This window comes from Canis aureus, chromosome 24 (assembly GCF_053574225.1).
Source record: "Canis aureus isolate CA01 chromosome 24, VMU_Caureus_v.1.0, whole genome shotgun sequence".
In the NCBI taxonomy this organism is placed as follows: domain Eukaryota; kingdom Metazoa; phylum Chordata; class Mammalia; order Carnivora; family Canidae; genus Canis; species Canis aureus.
The window spans coordinates 46,056,872-46,076,442 of record NC_135634.1 but is presented as its reverse complement, the minus strand read 5'-3'; the positions used below and the strand labels follow the sequence as shown (position 1 = coordinate 46,076,442).

The 19,571-nt window shown below is 48.6% G+C and overlaps 1 protein-coding gene across 11 annotated transcripts in view; it reads left to right on the top strand.

The window, feature by feature from the left end:
• The window catches only part of USP40 (ubiquitin specific peptidase 40), a 77,849-nt gene extending 58,769 nt beyond the window's left edge, over window positions 1-19,080 (top strand). For 4 of the 11 annotated variants that reach the window (XM_077869292.1, XM_077869291.1, XM_077869297.1 and 1 more), the window contains 10 exons: window positions 1,576-1,640; window positions 3,445-3,519; window positions 5,931-6,057; window positions 7,293-7,387; window positions 8,611-8,729; window positions 12,039-12,104; window positions 13,896-14,106; window positions 14,241-14,336; window positions 17,365-17,444; window positions 18,320-19,080. In XM_077869292.1, coding sequence (XP_077725418.1) covers window positions 1,576-1,640; window positions 3,445-3,519; window positions 5,931-6,057; window positions 7,293-7,387; window positions 8,611-8,729; window positions 12,039-12,104; window positions 13,896-14,106; window positions 14,241-14,336; window positions 17,365-17,444; window positions 18,320-18,431 — 1,046 coding nt within the window. In that variant the 3' untranslated portion in view covers window positions 18,432-19,080. Of the gene's footprint in view, window positions 1-1,575; window positions 1,641-3,444; window positions 3,520-5,930; window positions 6,058-6,436; window positions 6,579-7,292; window positions 7,388-7,482; window positions 7,523-8,610; window positions 8,730-12,038; window positions 12,105-12,241; window positions 12,296-13,895; window positions 14,107-14,240; window positions 14,337-15,316; window positions 16,060-17,364; window positions 17,445-18,319 lie in introns of those variants that run through there. The other 7 variants (XR_013363411.1, XM_077869293.1, XM_077869300.1 and 4 more) reach the window with 7 other exon arrangements.
• Window positions 19,081-19,571: the final 491 nt, after the last annotated feature.

Genomic DNA, 19,571 nt, shown 5'->3' with positions numbered 1-19,571 from the left:
CATTGGCTGTCCTCAGACTTCGCTGAGGTGGAACCTGTGGCTCCATTAGCCAGAAGGGAGGTTAGAGGCCTGGCAGGCAGGGCTTTTCTAGGAGCTGACAGGCCTCCTGTGCAGGGGTCAGCACCCATCCCCATCTCATGGATGATGAAGACAGGCTGAGGATGGTTACGGGTTTACCCAGAGTCCTACAGCAAGTAGCTAAGTCTCTCGTTTCAGAACCCACCTTTTTCCTTCCACGCTGTGCTTCGAAGGAATGGTGTTCACATCTAACTTATTGGTTGGGTTTGGTGGTTTTGTGTTTTTGTTTTTTTTTAATACGCTTAGAGGGGCGCATGTTTGGCTCAGTCAATTAAGCGTCTGCCCTGGGCTCAGGTCATGATCTCAGGGTCCTGGGATCGAGTGCCAAGTCAGGCCTCCTGCTCAGCGGAGAGTCTGCTTCTCCCTCTGCCCCTCCCCCCCGATTTGTGTTCTCTCTCTCTCTCTCTTTCTCTCCCTCTCTCAAATAAATAAATAAATAAATAAATAAATAAATAAATAATCTTTTAAGAACACACTCTTAGATTAAGTTAATTATTAATACAGTTCTTAATGTACTTAAAACTAGAACTAATGGCAAGAGAGAGTCTACAAAGAACAGTATTCTAAAGGCTCAAAACCTGTGGCCTGTGCAGGTTCAGTATTAGAACTGTGTTTACTCCTTCGGCTGTAGCTTCTCTTTGTGGGTGGGGTGGCTGTTTTATAAGACATTGCTTTTTTTTTTTTTTACTTTTTTTAATAACCAGAATTCCCAACTTTCACTCTGTTCAGCTTCCCTCTCTTCAAAAAACTTCCCATTTCATCAGTAAAGCAAGCAAATTGAGAGAAATCTAATCAAAGACTATTTAACATTCATAAATGTTCATTTATACCAAATTCATTAAAATGCTATTTCAAAAACACTGTTTTTTGTTAGATTAACTGATAATTGGATAGGAACAGTTTAGTTGTGCATATTATCAGTTGCTAAGAGGTATTAGCGTATACTTTCAACTAAGACCATGAGATAAAACAACTTCATGATGATTTTATTTTTTTTAAAGATTTTATTTATTCGTGAGAGACAGAGAGAGAGAGAGGCAGAGACACAGGCAGAGGGAGAAGCAGGCTCCACGCAGGTCCTGGGACTCCAAGATCATGCCCTGGGCGGAAGGCAAATGCTAAAGTGCTGAGCCACCTGGGCTGCCCTCATAATGATTTTAGAAGGGGTTTTATACCTATGTGTACAAATATCTGTACTCCTGTGGGATGTGTGTGCACATGTAAATAATAAAGGTAGAACATAAATATTGTGTAATAGTAGCAAGTGTTATTTGTTTGCAGGTGTGCAGATCTTGGTGGACTAGAGGGGAAATTAACCACATTGGAGGAACCATTTCATTTTTTTTCATGCTTGGAAGAGTGAATTTACTTTAAAAATTAGTTAAAAGTTATTTGATCAAATCCCATTTGATATTTGTTCATCCAAAAGGGTCATTACTGACCAACTCTTTAATACATTGTTAATTTTTTTTCATCCTGATTTTAATTCCTTCATAGGAGACAGGTGGCATTTACGAAAAATGGATTGGTGTTATGAAGCTGGAGAGCCTTTATGTGAAGAGGTAAGATTACTTTTATACATTCTGTTCTTAGAAATGATTGTGTTTATTTTGTGTTTCATATGGGATACCCACCCCACTTGTGAATAAATTCTAGAGAAAACTTTAATGTTTTTTAGGATACAAAAATCTGTGCATGGTCTACTTCCACTTCCTTACTGTAGGTCTTTGATAAAGTCAGAGGGAAAGTCTCTGCCTGGTGGGAACGTTTCTAACATCTGTGTTAAGTCTTCTTGACTTATGGGGCTCCTGGGTGGCTCAGCGGTTGAGCATCTGCCTTCAGCCCAGGGTGTGATCCCGGGATCGAGTCCCACATCGGGCTCCCTGTATGGAGCCTTCTTCTCCCTCTGCCTGTGTCTCTGCCTCTCTCTCTGTGTCTCTCATGAATAAATAAAGTCTTTAAAAAAAAAAAAAAAGTCTTCTTGACTTAAGAAACTATGTCCCTAGAAATGTCCCTAGAAATAGTTCCTCACGAGGAGGCAGAGAACCTCAGAGAACAAAAGACCTTTGGACCAGGGAAAGAATGTGGAAATATACTCTGAATTTTGAAACCAATATTTTAATCTCCATTTCTCTGTGAGTTAATGATGGCAGAGTTCATCTTCCCAGCCCATCACGTAGGCTCTGATTGAAACTGCATCTTAGATCCAATGAAACTCTTCGGGTTGCCTTAGGAGCCATTTTACCCCAGGACAGTCGGAATCTGGTTAAGCATCTTATTGATCCAGATAGCGTCAGACCTGCCGGTCCACACCCATGGCCTTAGAAGTCCCAAGAGGAAGCCCAGTGAGAAGGCTTCCCTCAACCTTTCTACGTCTGCCAGCCAGTAGTAGCCCGTGGCATTGAACCTCAGCCGAAAGCTGGTCTGGGCGGGTGGCCTGGGGCCTTCGCCCGGAATGTTCTGCTGTATGGGGCTGAGAGAGTCGGCGCAGAGAGGCGGCCTGAGTCTCGGCCAGGACTCTGACTGCCCGGGTAGGAAGTAAACCACAGACAACCCGCAGGACATACGGTTTGGAGGTCAGAGAGTGTAGAGTCTAGTCATACGGCTTCCGTGTCTTCTCCATTAATTCCCGAATCAGTATCAGACAATTCACCTCAAAGCACACTTACTACCCTCAGGACTTCCTACCCTCTTTGCAGATACTCTCTGTTTCCCGGCCTGGTGTTTGCAGCTCGCAGTGCTGCTTCCCCTGCTCACCGGCGGCCTGCGTGTTTGCTCTCGTCTTTTCTCTTTTTGGCCTCTTTCCTAAATTAAACCAACTGGCCTCCCCAAGTCAGGTGCCCCCCACTTCAGTATACGGTGCGTGGAGCAGCCAGACTGGTCTTCAAAAACCTCTTCTCAGAAAAATTGAGTGGCTTTTGTTCAAAGCAGCTAAAAATTCCTTTATTTCTCGTTCACAGCCTTCCCATCTGTGACCCCCGTCTGACTGGCACTCTAGTCTGTCTCGTCTCCTTCCCCTTATTCCGGATTTGACCTTAACCCTGCTCTTCGTGAGAACTCCTTCCCTGTTGCCTCTGGCTTTCCAAATCCGACATTTCATCCTCTGAGGCTCAGTCCTGCGTTTCTCAGCCCATCCGTCTCCCTCTCCCCTGAGCCTTTATGATACTCCCAGTTCATACCCTGTAATTCCAACCAGAATGAGATACCAATATTTTATAGTCTTAGTTTACTTCCTGTCTCCCCGAGACCTGCTTTATTGTTTGTTTCTTTCTTTCTCGAAAGGAAATAGAGGTATAAGATTTAAAGAAAAGGTCCAGGGTCTGTTTGCTCCTGTCAGAAGTTATAAAGGAATTTCTGTTTCCCCAGGATGCAACCCTGAGAGAACTTATGATATGTTCTGGAGATACTTTACTTTTAATTGAAGGAAAACTTCCTCCTCCGGTAAGATTTTGCTTCTGAATTGAGTTTCTGTAAATAACAGTTATTGTTTTCTGATGACAAAGATGATATATTGTCATTGTGGGGAAGTACAACCAGGTGTGAAGAGGGTGCCAGGACCTGGGGTAAGTGGTCTAATCCGACAGCTGCCGTCTTTTAGGTCTTTATAGATTTCCTTCTGATAAAATCAGTTGTGTGCACCATATTGTTTCCTACTTTTCTTATTTCATTTTTTAACCTGATTTGCAGAATCCAAAACCAATCATCGTATCCAGTGTGCGACTTACCACAGTTTAATTCACATACTCCCAGTTTGAAATTTAAATTTTTTGTTCTTTAAAACTTTTTTTTTTTTTTAATTTTTATTTATTTATGATAGTCACACACAGAGAGAGAGAGAGAGAGAGGCGGAGACATAGGTAGAGGGAGAAGCAGGCTCCATGCACCAGGAGCCCGATATGGGATTCGATCCCGGGTCTCCAGGATCGCGCCCTGGGCCAAAGGCAGGCGCTAAACCGCTGCGCCACCCAGGGATCCCAAATTTTTTGTTCTTATACATGATACTTAAATACTTAAATACTCCTCAAGACTTCCGTAGTCAAAATTAATAGGTCAGAAGGTATGACCGTTTCAAAGACTAGATGCTGACTCTGTATTACCACGTTGTTTTCCCAGGAAGCTGCACCAGACCAATAGCCCTATCAGCTGCCTATGAGAGCACTCGCTTTACTGCTCTTAAATAAACTCTGTGGGCTACCACTTCTTAAGACCATTATGTATGTATTAGGTTTTTTTCAATGAAAGATGAAAATTTAAAAAATGACTCCAGATTCCAGCACTTAGATTAACCATTGGCTTATGATTTGGAAACTCAAAAGACATGGCAGGCTATAAAATGAAAAAAGTTTTTCCCATTTTTTTCTCTCCAAAGAGTCACAATTAACTTTCCCTTGTATATCCTCCCAAGAAAACAATTAAGTCCTGTTTGTACAGGACGTTAGTGCAGAATGTAAATGTGTGCATGTCCCTTTGAAAGTTTACCTAAAGGGCATCGTAGTCCATATGTTCTTTTATACTTGTTGGCTGTTTATTTTTATTCACTTAATATATCTTGATCTCATATCTGCACACACAGGCCTCATATTTTATATCACTTCATAGAATTGTATTTTATTCCATGATCTTTAAAGTTAACTTTTTAATTGGTAATATTTATAATACAAAATTTTAAGTGTATAAAAAGCTGGGTCAGGAAAAGTAAGTATCCCTCCTGCCCTCCGGCCACTCAGTGTCCTCCCGCTATAAGCAGCCACTTTCCACTATACCCTTCCACAAGTATATACTTTTTAATGCACGTGTATACAGGGTTGTACATATACACATTTTTTCTATACAGAGAAGATCAGATGCTAGACATCCTATTCTCACTTTTTTCATTAATATTTTATTCCCATATGTATATTATGTTAGAACACATATAGCTCTTTGATTCTATTTGATGGTTATTGAATATTCCATTGTGTGGAGGTACCGTGATTTATCCAACTAGTCTCCTCAAGGATTTAGATGGTTTCCAGCCTTTTGTTGATACAAATAATACTGCAAAAAATACATGTGTGCCATTTTGCACGTATATATCCTAGAACTGAAATCACTTTGTCAGAGGTTGTGACCTACATAATATAACCCATCTTCTAAAGAGGGGCCTTGAGGTTGGTTCATGGTCTTGGCTACCATAAACCGTGTGCATCTGTGGCTGTGTGTGTAGGGGGGCTAGTTGGTCAGGTTTATTTCATGTAGTTTGTATATAGGAATCCAACTTAGAGCAATGGCTTCTTCTTTATAAAGTTCTGTTAGGAATTTTAATGAGTGAAAACCGCTTCTCACTGGCACGTTGTGCTAGAGGTGCCCTTACCAGGCCTGAAAATATGTTTTGATATTTTGTTTATATTTTTCATTGATTGTCATAAGATACTACAAGTAAGTATATTGACTAAGCTCCTTCTAAGCAAAGAACACGGAGTCCTAGTCAATCCCAAAGGCTAACTTTTATAACCTTAAACTTTTGGTTGTAAAAACAATAAATAGGGGCGCCGGGTGGCTCAGTCAGTGAAACGTCTGCCTCCAGTTCAGGTTATGATCTTGGAGTCCCGGGATCGAGTCCTGCATCGGGCTCCCTGCAGGGAGCCTGCTTCTCCCTCTGCCTGTGTTTCTGCCTCTCCCTGTGTCTCATGAATAAATAAATAAAATCTTTAAAAAAATAAATAAGTAGCTATAGTGTATGGCAGTTAATAAGTCTAAAAAGAAAAATAACTTCAGGAACATTTGTTGTAACGAAGCTATTTCTCCGTGTGGAAGTAGAAATTCACTTACTCCGTGTACCTCACAGCGGTTAGAAGTGCTCTCTTCTTCAGGGTTTCCTGAAGGTGCCCCTCTGGTGGTACCAGCCTGGGGGTTCCCCAGGTCACTGGAAGAATCATCAGGACCAGAGGAACGGTGCCCCTTCTCCAGGTGGGGTCTGGAGAGCTGCTGCCACCCAAGGTGAGGACAGAACAGAATTGTAGCAGCCACCATGTCATAAGGGGAGTAGAATGACCGCCTTTGCTCTGAGAGGCAAATGAAGCACGTATCTGAAACGTAAGGTTGAAAATCAAAACCTGTTCATTCCATAAGAGCAGCCCCTATTTTCATCCAGGGCTCTGTAAGCTCTGTTGAGGGCTGTCTCTGTCTTTAATATTACACAACATATTAGAGTTTTTACATATCATCTTGCAAGATCCCCGTGCGGCGTGCCCCACTTCCCATGGTGGACTCGGAGACCGAGCCCTCCGTGCGTCGCGGGGGCTCCACTGAAGCAGGCCCGAGAGGCGGGCTGCAGTCCACACTGTGTGCCCCCCTCTCTCCACCACCACGACCCCAGGGGCTGCAGCCTGTGGGATGCTTCACCTCGTCTCTGACTTCTGAGGAGATACACAGCATACAGACCTACTGTTTGACTCTCGGTTCCTTCTCCACATTCAGATCCACACACATACACCTCAGGATGAGCAAGAAGTCTAGCAGTGAGTCTGAATTACCATTTGTAAAAAGTAGATTTTCACTTCATTGTAAAAAAACACAAAGTAATTTACTTTGTAACTAAATAGAACTCTTCGTATATTTTTCCCATTTATTATGTTTTACTTAACTAACTATTCAGCTATATCTAGCTTTTAGGTAAGAGAACATTTTGTTTTCACTTTTTAGGCAGTAACCATCTGCTGGCCATTTACTGTGTGGCAGCCACTGTCCCAGGCACTGGGAGAGAAACAAGATAGATGGGCTGCCCTCTCTGGAAAAGAATACTGTTTTGGGGGAGACAGGAAAACTGTAGGTGCACACCTACACAGGAAAACAGCTAAAAGACTAACATGTTGGGATAAGTGTTAGGAGAGAAAGAAACAAGAGGGTAAAATAAAGAGCCAGGAGAGTCCTACCAGCATAGTCCTCTCTGGGGAAGGAGAAAATGTGAAGAGTATTCTGGGCGGAGAGCACAAGTGTGCAATTCCTCGAACCCACTACAGTGAGAAACCAGCGCATCGTGCCCATGGCGTGCTGCCTGCCTGCTGACGTGCCAGGCATGGCTTCCTCCCCTCTGAGGTCACGAGGGACCCAATTCGAGGAACTCATGCCCCCAGTTTCTCGAATGGAGCTCTAAAATTTATGACCCGGTATGTATTTCAGAAATACAAAGGAGATAGAAAGTTCCTTCCTGACATCTGGCTCTGTTCGTGTAGGCGCTCCTGGTGACCTGCACGGGGAGGTGTCCCTCCGCTACTTGGGGGACCTGGAGATCTCAGAAGAGGCCACCGTGGCAGAGCTGAAGTCCCAGGTCAGACTTCTTCGTGTGGCGCATGGTAGTGGTGGCCTGGCTTCTTCCAGTGAGATATTAATACCTTCTTCTATTTCCTTTTCCCTCACTTACAGTCTGTTCTGATATGGCATGTGTTATATGCCATGTTCAGTGGTAAGTACCCACCAGGCACCCCCCCGTCCGGCTCCGACGGCGCTGGTGTTTGTTTCTGCCACTTGCCCTGTGGCTTTCATGTGTCCCCACTCTGACGGGCATGCTGTGTGCTTTCATTTGAATTGATCCTCAGTGACTTGCAGCTTATGTTCATTTTGATTTCTTAGGGAAACATGATTTATTGAAACATCTGTCAAGCATTCACTCTACCCCTTTATTTACATCGTTTTTGTCCCATTGTGATCCATGTGTTAAATGTTGTCAGGGTGCTCCGAGGTGGGATGTGTAACTAGATACCGTATCCTTTTCTTACCTATTAACATTCATAAAGCGAGTGTTGGGTCCAGATGGAAAGGCTGGGTTGAGGAGAACACGAAACGCTTAGGCATCTTCACTGTTGCCGGGCATCCCTTCGTCCTCTTAAAGGAAAAACTTCGGGACGCACAACAGAAGTACCAGCCATCCATACTGGATTTTCCTGTGTGCACTCAGCGTTTGGAAAAAAAAAAAGCAGCAAATGGTCTTACTGCCATGAAAATGAGAGACTTTTTTTTTTCTTGGATTGGATTGACAAATACAAAATTGCTGTTTTCATATCTAAAACAGCTAGTGTTCATTTTTCATATTACAACCCAAATCTATAAATAGGTATCTGCCCTGCAGAATTAGTACGGAAGGTTAGGCCTAGCATTTGCATCCACAGATTCTGGAACATTTCAAATAAAGCTCTTTCACTGACAGAGCAAACTTTGAAGAATTAGCCCTCAAGAAAGCGGAAGGTGAACCCCTGGCTTTCATGAGTGCTCTTGCGAATTATACTCACAGAAATTAACTTCTGAGTTTCACTTTCTGAAACATAATTTAAAAGGAGCTTTGGCTCATCAGCAGATTCACTTATCCCTCAAGCTGGCTTCCCTAGAGAGGAAGACAGAAGTGACTGGACTGACGTCACTGGGGAGATGCCCCGGGCTCGCCCTCCTCGACGTGCTCTTCCCTCAGGTGTCACTGTGTAGGCCCACTGCCTTCCTACAGCAAGGTGTCTGCTAGCAGTACTTGTTCAAACCATTGGAGAACTATTTCTTTTCTAGGCCATGACCTTGTCCTCCTCCTCGGGGTTTGTCATCCCGTCCCCAGCCTTCCTCAGAGCCTGGACCGTGGAGAGGAAGCGCCTGGGCAGGCTTTTACGAATCAACCGCCAGCAGCTCAGGTGGGTCCCTCGTCGGGAGCCTGGTCTTCCTCTCCTCTGCCGTCTTCCCTCTCATCCTCCTCCTCCTCCACCACCACCATCACCACCACCACCACCACCACCACCGCTGGGCCGTGAGGGCCGGGGCAGGTCAGACAGCATGTTGTCAGCTGGGTGGCACTTCCAGTCAGAAACTCTGGGACTTTGTCTGTATTCAGCATAAAGGCAGCTCCACGTGTTTTTACTACGCTTCAGACACCATGAACAGAATTTTGAGCTTTTCTTCAAGCTTTACTAAGATCTAATTGACATACAGCCCTCCGTAAGTCTGAAATGATTGCCACCTTGGCACTGGCCAGCACCAACACCCGCAGCGCATCACATCATCACTGTTTCTTTTTCGTGGTAAGAACATTGAAGATCTAGCCTCTTAGCAACTTTCAAATCTGTGATACGGTATTGTTAACTGTACGCACTGTGCTGGACTTCAGAGGCGCCAGACTTACCTTATAACTGGAAGTTTGGCCTCTGACCAGCAGCTCCTCTTTCCCTCCACCTCGCAGCCCCCAGGAGCCACGATTGTACTCTCTCTTTCTGTGAGTCTGGATATTTTAGATTCCATGGTAGTGCTACCTCACAGGATTGGTCCTTCACTGTCACATTTCACTGTTAGCATCACACCCTCATGGTCATCCACGTTGTCACAAGTGACAGGATGTCCTCCTTTCTCGTGGCTGAATGATACCCCGTTGCATACATATGGGGACGCCTCCCTGAGGTCCATCCATCCATCCACAGGCACCTGGCTTGTTGCCGTGCCTTGGCTGCTGTGAACATGGGAGTGCAGATGTCTCTTGAGGTTCTGTTTTCATTTCCTTCGGATACAGACCCAGAAATGCTAGATCATATGGTTAGTTCTATTTTTAATTTTTTGAGGAACTTCCAAAAAATTGGCTTCACCAATTTACATTTCCACCAGCAGTGCACAAGGGTTCCCCTTTCCTCCACGTCCCCGCCAGCACTGATTGCGTCTTTTTGATGCTAGCCATTCTGACATGTGGAACAAGATATCTTACTGCGGGTGTGGTTTGCACTTTCTTGATGATGAGTAATGGTCAGCACCTTCTCAGGTACCTGGTGACCATCTGTAGATCTTTGGAAAAATGTCAGTTCCTCTGCCCATTTCTTGATTGGACTGTTTGGGTTTTTTTTTGCTCTTGAGCTAGATGGGTTCTTTATTAATCCTCTATCACATTCATGATTTGCAGATTTATTCACCCATTTCATAGGTCATTTTTTATTGCATTTTTCATTTCATTAATGGTTTCCTTTGCTATACAAGATCTTTTTAATATGATATAGTCTCACTTGCTTATTTTTGCTTTTTTTGTCTTTCCCTTTGGTATCAAATCCAAAAAAAGTCATTGCCAAGGACAGTGTCAGGGAGCTTATTACCTCCTGTGTTCTCTAGGAGTTTTGTAGCTTGGGGCCTTATGGTCAAGGCTTTTAATCTGTTTGAGTTGATTTTGGGGTACAGTAGAAGGTAGCTGTCCAGCTTCATTCTGTTGCACATGGCTGACCAGTTTTCCAGCACCATCTATGGAAAAGACTGTCCTTTTCCCTTGTGTGCTCCTTCATTATAAATCCCTTGGGTTTATTTCTGAGGTCCATTGATCTTTGTGTCGGTTTTTATGCCAATACCATAGTTTTTGTTTTTAAGATTTAAATTATTTATTCATGAGAGACACAGAGAGAGGCAGAGATACAGGCAGAGGGAGAAGCAGGCTCCCCTCAGGGATCCTAATGGGGGACTCAATCCTGGGACCCCAGAGCCGAAGGCAGACGCTCAACCGCTGAGCCACCCGGGTGTCCCTGCCATACTGTTTTGAATACTATAGTCTGAAATCAAGAAGGGGGATGCCTCCAAGTTTGTTCTACTTTCTCAAGGTTGCTGTGGCTCTTTGGGAGCTTTTGTGGTTCCATACAAATTTTAGGATTGGTTTTGTATTTAAATGAAAAATGTTGAAGTTTTGATAGAGATTACACAGAATCCGTAGCTCACTGTGGGTAACATAGACATTCTGACAGCATTCTTCCAGTTCGTGAACATGGAATATCTGTCACTTCTTCGTGTCTTCAGTTTCTTTCATCAATGTCTTACAGTGTCTTACAATGTCTTACAGATCTTCACCTCCTGGGTTAAGTTTATTTCTGCGTATTTTACCCTTTTTGATGGTCTTGTCAGACTTGTCAAGATGGACTGTTTTCTTGATTTGTCTTACTGATAGCTCACTGTTAGTTTATAAAAACATCAAGCGATTTTTGTATCTTGATTTCGTATCCTGCAACTTCACCGAATTTATTTATTCTCACAGTTATTTGGTGTTTAGGGTTTTCTACATATAATGGCACGTCACCCATAGGGAGAGGCAGTTTTACCTCCTTTCTGATTTGATGCCTCTTATTTTCTTTTCCTTGTCTGATCGCTCTGGGTAGGGCTTCCAGTACCACACGGAGTAAGAGTGAGAGTGGGCATCCTTTTCTCCCTGATGGTGGGGGACATGAGCTGCCAGCTACTCATGTGTGGCCTTTACTGGGTTGAGTTAGGTTTCTTATCAACCCACTTTGTTGAGCAGAGTTATCATGAAAGGATGTAGAATTTTGTCATTTTTCCTTCATCTACTGAGATGATTTGATTTTTTTATCCTTCACTTTGTTAGTGTATCACATTGACTGATTTGCAAGTATTGGTCCAGCCTCGCATCCCTGGAATAGATCCTACTTGATGGTGTAAGATTCTTTTAATGTACATATTTTGCATCTTTGCCTCTGTTCAGCAAGGATGTTGGTCTGAACTTCTGTAGTATCCTCGTCTGGTTTTAGTATTGGGGTGATACTGGCCTTGTAATAGCTCTTCTGCTTTCTGGAAGAGCTGGAGGAGAATAGTTATTAAATCTTGAAATCTTTGTTAGAATTTACCAGTAAAGCCATCTGGTCCTGGACTTTTCTTTTTTGGGAGATGTTGGATTATTTACTCCATTCCCTTATGAGTAATTGATCTGTTCAGATTCTGTTTATGATTTAATGCATCCCGAGGTCTATACATATCACCCAGCTGGTCCAGCTTGTTGGCATCCCCTTGTTCCTACTAGGTCTCTCAAATCCTGAGTGTTCTTACTCTGTGTAATTTTTTGCTTAAGAAAAAAAGCTTAGAACACCAATAAAAATTAAAAAAAAAGAAAAAAGAAAAAAGCTTAGAATGTTTCCCCCAAAAAAATCTTAAAAAATTAAAAAATATATCACTCGGTGTTATTTTGTTTCTTTTATCAGAGACTACAAACTGGGACGGAAAACTGAGATCTGCTTAGAGCCCCTTCAGGAAGAAGAAAACTTGGGGTAAGTCATCCTGTCCCATGTACGTGTCTCTTCATGGTGGCTAGTTTCCTGAAAAACCTAACGGTGGGATCAGTAGTAAAGGGTTTTTCCCCACTGCTTGAGTAGCATGACAACTTAAACCAGATTGTGTCCTACAGGTGTGTTTGCATGCCTAGTGTCTGGAACTTGGAACTCATTTTGCCATGAAAACAGTGAGTCACAGATGCATATTGAATCCCTAATGATCTCAAAGTGTAAGCAGGATGCTCATTCCCAGCCCTATCAGTTGTCAGACTGACTTGCACAGCACCTGTCACTGCCCCCTTAGCCTACTTTTTCATCCTCACCCCACCTGACGTAGTAGATACTGAATTGTGTGTTACTTGTCTCCTACAACAGGTGTAAGTTTTGGGAGAACAAGTACTTTGGTCACTGCTCTGTCCCCAGTACCTAGAACAGTGCCTGTATCCTAATAATTCATTAGTGACTAAAGAAACACCCCACAGGGGTCTGTAATAAAAACTTCCTGGTTCTTTTTTCATTATAAGAAAATCTTTTCTAAGACCTCCTGTGAGTATCACCAGCAATAGGGTTGGTGATCGTCTGCCCGATGAGAATACCATTCCTGCTGCCATCCTGCTGCGTAGTAATGGGAGCTCCCCCTCAGCTGTGTCTACCCTTCATGCAACCCCACTGCTTTTATAAAAGTGCATTCTTACTGCAAACCGTAATACCAAGCGTGGTGTCCCGGAGGGGGATTTCTGGGTCAAATGGTATGAACGTTTTAAACATCTTACAGCAGTTAAATTCCTTTCCAGGTAAGTTATGCCAGTTTATGGTCCCACAAGCAGTGGTGATGAGTATTACTTCACCCTCAAACCAGCATTGAATATTTTCATTGTTTAAACGTTTGCTAAATTGATCGCAGAGAAATGGTTATCTTGTCTCATTTGCTTCAGTGCTTTGATTGCTAGTAAGATTGGGCATTTTTCTCAAAGTCATTTTTCCCCCCCCAAAGTCTTATCATTTACAAGCCTTTTGCCTTTTGTGGGTGTGTGAATTCATTCATATATTGGGCGGGTTTTAGCAACGGGGTCTTAGGAGAAGTCTGATTTGTGAGAGCTCTTTCTTAAATACCGACACGGGCCCTTGGCACATTTGTTGTGAGTGGCGTCCATGTGAAAACTGTGCTGGGCACCAGGTGGCCTGTCCCAGCGGTTGCGTCCCTGACCAGCCTCCAGGGCTCCCCCTCTCCTCAGGGAGCCCTGTCACTCCTTGGCATCCACGCCTGCCAAGAGGTTCCATCTCCTTTCCAATTGGGCCTGCCCTCTCCCTGCACCTCCAGGTCCTTTGCTCCCATAGCGTCACCTTTCTTTTTGGTAAAAGCTCCCATACAACCAAAATCCAGCTGGTGCGGTCACAGGGCCTCACCGGCCTAGACACGGTTTCCCTCCCCCCACCTTCCGGCGGGCTCCACATCTGACTTTCTCCCCCGCCCCCTCCCAGCGCTCAGCCCCTGCTTCTCCGGCTGCCCCACTGTGACTTCACGCGCCTGTAGCGGAGCTTTTCCTGCCAACCTCTGGTTCTGAAATCAGCCCCTCCCGGGGCACAGCTGCAGCCCTTGTCACACCGTCCCCGGAAGACACCGCTGGGGTCCAGGATGGGAGAAAACCAAAGTAGAGAAGAGGACTAGAGGGTTTGGGGATAAATCTGTCCTCCTAAAAACCAGAAGAGAGGAGGGGAAGCCTTGCCCATCACACTTCGCCATGGTTCCTGCGAACTTCTCATTCTTCTTATTTGTTTCCGGTGCAGCCCTCAGGACGTGGTACTGAGGACACGGATGCGCCTCCCGGGCGAGAGGGCGTACGCGCCGTGCGTGGACTTGGTGTGGGACACCGCCCGAGGCTGGACTGCTGGCTCCCTGAGACAACGAGTTGCCCACTTCTGCTCTCTTCCCGTGGAGAAAATTGAAATTGCCAAGTACTTTCCTGAAAAGTTTGAGTGGCTTCCAATATCTAGCTGGGTAAAGTTCCAGGGCTTTCTCAGAGAGACTGGGCCTTCCTGGTGTAGTGAATAGGTTAACTGCTGTTTTTCACAGATAGGGAACTTAGTAAGAATTTGAGTTTTCTGTATTCAGGATGCTTGATTTTTCTATAGAACCAGCAATTTACCAAGAGGAAAAAGAAGAAAAAGCAAGATAATTTGCAGGGGGCGCCTTATTACTTGAAAGATGGAGACACTATTGGTATTAAGGTAAGTTATTTATCAGCAAATTTACCACTTTAGTAAAACACCAGGATCAGTGATTTTTTTTTTTTGTAAGATTTTATTTATTTATAAGAGGCAGAGGCAGAGACACAGGGAAAAGTGGGCTCCCTGCGGGGAGCCTGATGTGGGAGCAGATCCTGGGATCCTGGGACCCTGGGATCACACCCTGAGCCACCCAGGCGTCCCAGGAGCAGTGATTTTTATAGAGAAGTTGTATCAGATCTTCAAGGCTCTGATAATCCTATGATGATCCTCTCTTACATACATTGGAAAATAGGGAAGGCCAGACCACTTATATCATGAGGCCAGAAGAACCTTAGTATCAAAACCTTAATCCTGGGTTGGATTTGTGTGAAAATGCTTCTGAAGTTTTATCATTAAGTGCATTGCTGCAGGTTTGGAATAGGTTCCTGTGTCAGGGGGAGATGTTTCCTTCCATTCCTAGTCCCTGTGAGCAATGTCCTATTAAATTCCCACTGTTTCTGCACCTGTTGAATAATCTGGTGTTGGGCAGCCCGGGTGGCTCAGCAGTTTAGCGTTTGCCTTTGGCCCAGGGTGTGATCCTGGAGTCTCAGGATCAAGTCCCATGTCAGGCTCCCTGCATGGAGCCTGCTTCTCCCTCTCTCTCTCGTGAATAAATAATAATCTTAAAAAAAAAAAAAGAATAATCTGGTATCAGTAAATGACAGAGGTATCCTCACCTGCCCTAGACAAATTTACTTTATCACAAAGTGATATTTTTAAGAATAACTTTAATCCTTGATTTAAGAATTTATTTGTGGATATCAAAATAAGGATTAAATTGCTAATCAATATTTTCACATCAAGGAATAAGCATTCCCTTAACCACCACTTCCACTCAGCATTGTGCTAACCAGGGTGGTATGAGCCTCCTCCTCCCCAAAGTTGAGAGAGAAATAAAGGACCTTCTAAAATGAAAGCACAAAACCATTCTTCATATGCAGTTCACCTAAAAGAAGATTCAAGAGACTATACAGGTACCATCAGATCTGGTAAGAGAGTTCAAAGGTTACAGGATCAGAATAAAACTACAAGATACCTAGGAATACATCCAGCAAAGAGATTTACAAGACCTTTCCAGAGAATATTCCCAAAATACTGAGTGGTATTAAAGCTTCAGTTAGATACAGAGCAACGTCGTGTTCTTGGAAGGAAGCCTCACACGATAGACCAGGAAACAAACATATAAATTCACATGGAGAAGCAACGGGCAGGGAGATTTTTAAACACCATGATGGGCGCTCCCTGGCCTGGTGCCAAGAGCGACCGGGCAGCTGTGTCAGCAGAGTAGCTTCGGGGGGGCGGATGGACATCACGCCAGGAAACTTGACGGGTACTCGAGGCGACATTAAAAATTGATTTTTCAGTAAATGGTGCTGGGGAAACTGGTTATTCGTGTAGGAGAAATTAGTTTCCAAGTTTATGTGCGCCTCAGGCCCCAGGAAGTCTGCATCCAGTCTGCCCACACCGTGTACATCAATCTGAAAACTTAAAGGTGAAAGGCAGTGATTTCCAACCTTTAGATTTCAGAGGTCCTTCTTAAAGAAAAAGCACAGACCATAAAAGGATGGCAAATGTGACCGCATTGTTTCGTCCGAACAAAGGATACCAAGTGTAAAGACAAGCCACAAACTCACAAGGATGGTCACCGGGTGTAGGTGTGGTCCTTACATCAAAGCCAGGAGGACACCCTGATGGGAGGCGGGCCGAGACGAATACCCCCTCAGTTCTCAGGAGAAAAGTGGGGAGCCGAGAAGCAGGGGCTGGTGCTGCCAACCCCCCACCCCGCGGCCCTGGACACCATGTGGTGACGGTGATGGCGCTTGTGCGCAGCAGTGCTTGCGACTTTGCTCCTGGACAGCCCCTGGCACAGCTCGTGCGTTCACGTGAGGGGGTGTGCAGAATGTTCGCTGAAGGACTGGTTGTAACAGCGTAAACTGGAAAGGACAGTGACCCTCAGGAAGAGGACAGATGAAAAAAAAGTGTGGATATGGTGGCGTAGAACACAGCAGTGAATACACCGGAGCTCCGTGGGTCAACGTGGAAATTGGTCACAGTGGTCATCACCGGGAATGTGAAGCCTGTAAAATGCTGTGGATCAGTCGGTCACACACCTGGGGAGCCGTCCAGTCAGAGGGAAAGTGGGAACAAAGTCCGGGGACATTGTCTCCAGTGGGCTGAGAGCCAGCGACTGAATCTGTGTTTTCCTTGAAAAATGATCTAAATATGGGCAGAGCTTACGACGGTTAACCGCTGGCTCGCGCTGAGCACTTTTCTTCTCCACCAGCACCGTCCACGCGTGCATCGAGCTCTGGTTTTCCCAGGACAAGGGTAGGAGCAGGTTCCGTCTTGGGATGAGCCGGTCACATCACTGGGGCACCTGGGCCCCCAGCCACTCGCCGGCAGCCCTGAGGACGTGGCTGTCGCCCCGTTACCCCTGTATTTCCTCTTTGTAGCGTTTGACAGTTTTTTAAAAAGCCCATCACGCACAGCTCGCTGGAATCCCACGTGTCCTCCACTTGCTGGAGTAGAGATCCGCACGTTTGTTAGTTTTCTCCCCCGAGAGCAACGTGTAGACAGCAGAACCCTCCTGCGGCTCCTCGCTGACCACTGTGGTCCTGAAGGGCGCTGGCGGGGCGCTGGCTACCTCTCCCCATGCCTGGCGTGGTGAGGAGCCGGGGGCGCTCACCGAGGCAGCCCGGGGCGGCCAGGGTTCGGGTGAATGACCCGCTGCGACCCCGGGGACCGTCGGGGCAGAGCTGCGCCCACAGCATCCGGGGAAGCCAGGGAGCTAAGGGACCAGGCGCACGGCGTCCCCGGGCTCGCGGGCAGCCGAGGAGGCGGCGGGTGGACGCGGCGACGGGCTCGGACAGCGGCTGCGCTCCCGGGGGCAGGGTCAGCTCCGCGGGGCACCCGGGCCGGCTCCCCTCAGTTGTTTGGCTCGAGCCTCTTCAGCGGAGGCGAACCCCCTGGTCGCTCTCTTGAAACGCAGAACGTCCTGCTGGAGGACGACGGGGACTTCAGTACCGACGCGGACGACCTGGGGAGAGGGACGCCGAGGCGGCCGAGCAGGTACGGTGCGGCCGGGGCTCCCCGCAAGCCGCGCTGGGCCCCCTACCGGGGCTCCGGGGGCAGGGCCTGCCCCGGGGCCGCCTCCCTGCCCCCTCCGCCCCTCGCTGGGTCTTCTCTGGGGCCTCGGTCACCCCAACAGGTGAGCACGATGAGCACGCGGCGGGCTCCGCAGGGCCCCCCACCTTCCCCTCCTCCCTCTCCCCTGGCCGCGGGCCTCCTGCCCCTACCGCGATCTACTGGAACATTCCACCTCCACGTGCTAGGACCCGGCTCTCCCCCTGTACCCGCATCCCCCTGCAGGCCCCACGGGGTGCCTCCATCCTCCTTACCTGCCCCCCCATCTTAGTCCTCCGCTCCCGGCTGAGGGGGGCGGGGGTGCTCCCCGATGCACCTGCCGGCGCGGCCCCTCCCGGGGGGCCACGGGGAGCCGCACGAGGACGAGCGGGCCGGGGCGGTCGTGTCCGTCACCCGCGCACAGCAGCGGCGACTCGGCGCCGGACACGGAGGTCCCAGGGGCCCCCGCAGCCGGATAAACGCCGACCCGTGGTTTCCGCTCAGGTCATGAGCTCGGGGTCGTGAGATCAAATACCAGGGCGGGCCCGCTCGGCCCGGGGGGGGGGGGGGGGGGGGCTCTGCCGCATGCCCCCCTGCCCCCCACCCCCCCGCATGCGCTCTCAGAACCTTACCCTGCGGGGAGGCGCTGCCACCCAGCAGGTTGGAGGGTCCCCGGGGCCGGCCTGCCGCGTGGACCTGGGCCGCCGGGCTGGGGGTGTAAACACGTCCTCCGACTCCGCAGCCTGGGAACCCGTGTGCCGAGGCCACGCAGTGCCCGGGGCCTGCCGGCTCGGCCGTGACAGCCCCCGTGTCTCCCGCAGCCACGACGCCCTTCGTGAGCGCAGCCGCGACCTCGGCTGCGGGGCCACGACGCCCGGCCGGCCCCGCGCACCAGAAGCTTCTCTTTCCATCCACGTGCGGAGCTTCAGGTAGCGCCTGCGCCCGCGGGACCCAGCAGGGCCGCGCCTCCTGCCCCGCGCCCTGGACGCCGCGGACGCCGCGGGTCGGGGTCGTGCTGTGGCGGCGGCAGGCGCTGGGGACGGCGCAGGGGCAGGAGCAGGAGCAGGGGCCAAGCTCGGAGCCCCCGCCCCCGCCCGGAGGGACGTCGAGGGCCTCACCGCAGGTCCGTCCTGCACGAAGCACGAAGCGGACGCTCCCGCCCGAGCCCCACAGGGTCCGGGTCCGAAGCAGGATTCCCGGGGCCGGCAGGCGCTCGCCCTCTTGCCGCAGATGGGGCTGCGGGGCAGGAAGCTGGGCTGCCGCGGGCGGGGGCGGGGGCGGGCGCGGGGGTCGCCGCCGGACCTCGGAGCCCCCGGGCGAGCTGGAGGCCGCCCCCTTCCTGCGGCGGAGGCCCTCGGTCACCCCTGCGCCCCGAGGGCCGGAGACGCTACCCTGACGACCCCGGGAGCTTTGCTTTGGAGAAAACGGAGGCCTCGCGGGGCCCCTCGACGTCCCTGTGCGCGGGCTCCGCGGGAAGAGACCCGCCTGGGGGGGGGGGGGGCTCCCCGAGCCTGCGGGCCCCGCGCTCCCCTGCGCTCAAGCGCGCTTCTCCTGCTCAATAAACGTTTATATTGAGAAATCACTGTCCGGGTGGTCCGGGGGCTGCCTCACACGTCACACGGAGCTTACATAGACGGGGGGGCGGGGGGGTATGGATTGTTCTGGAAGGAACTGTAAGTGGTCGGGCTTTCTTTTCCTCCAGGGAAAGACGTGGCGGTTGCATTACAGCAAACGGCTTCCCCTGGGATATTTTTCGGGGGGGGGGGGGGGGGGGGGGAGCGTGCACGAGAATTTCCTGATGATCCAGAGTCACGGGGCAGCCCCGAGGGATCCGGCAAGGCCGGCAGCCCCCCACCCCCACCCCCACCTCGCCCGCAGCGGCGCTTCGTCCCCACGCAGCTTGGGTCAGCAGCAGGCACCGCGCGTTTGCTGGGGGGTTCGAGCCCCGCCTCGGGCAAAGGGCTCCCAGGGGACGGAGGGCTCTGGCTCCCCGCGGTCGCCCCATCTCCCTCTGCCCCCCCGCACCCACTCCCCGCGGTCGCCCCATCTCCCTCTGCCCCCCCCGCACCCCGA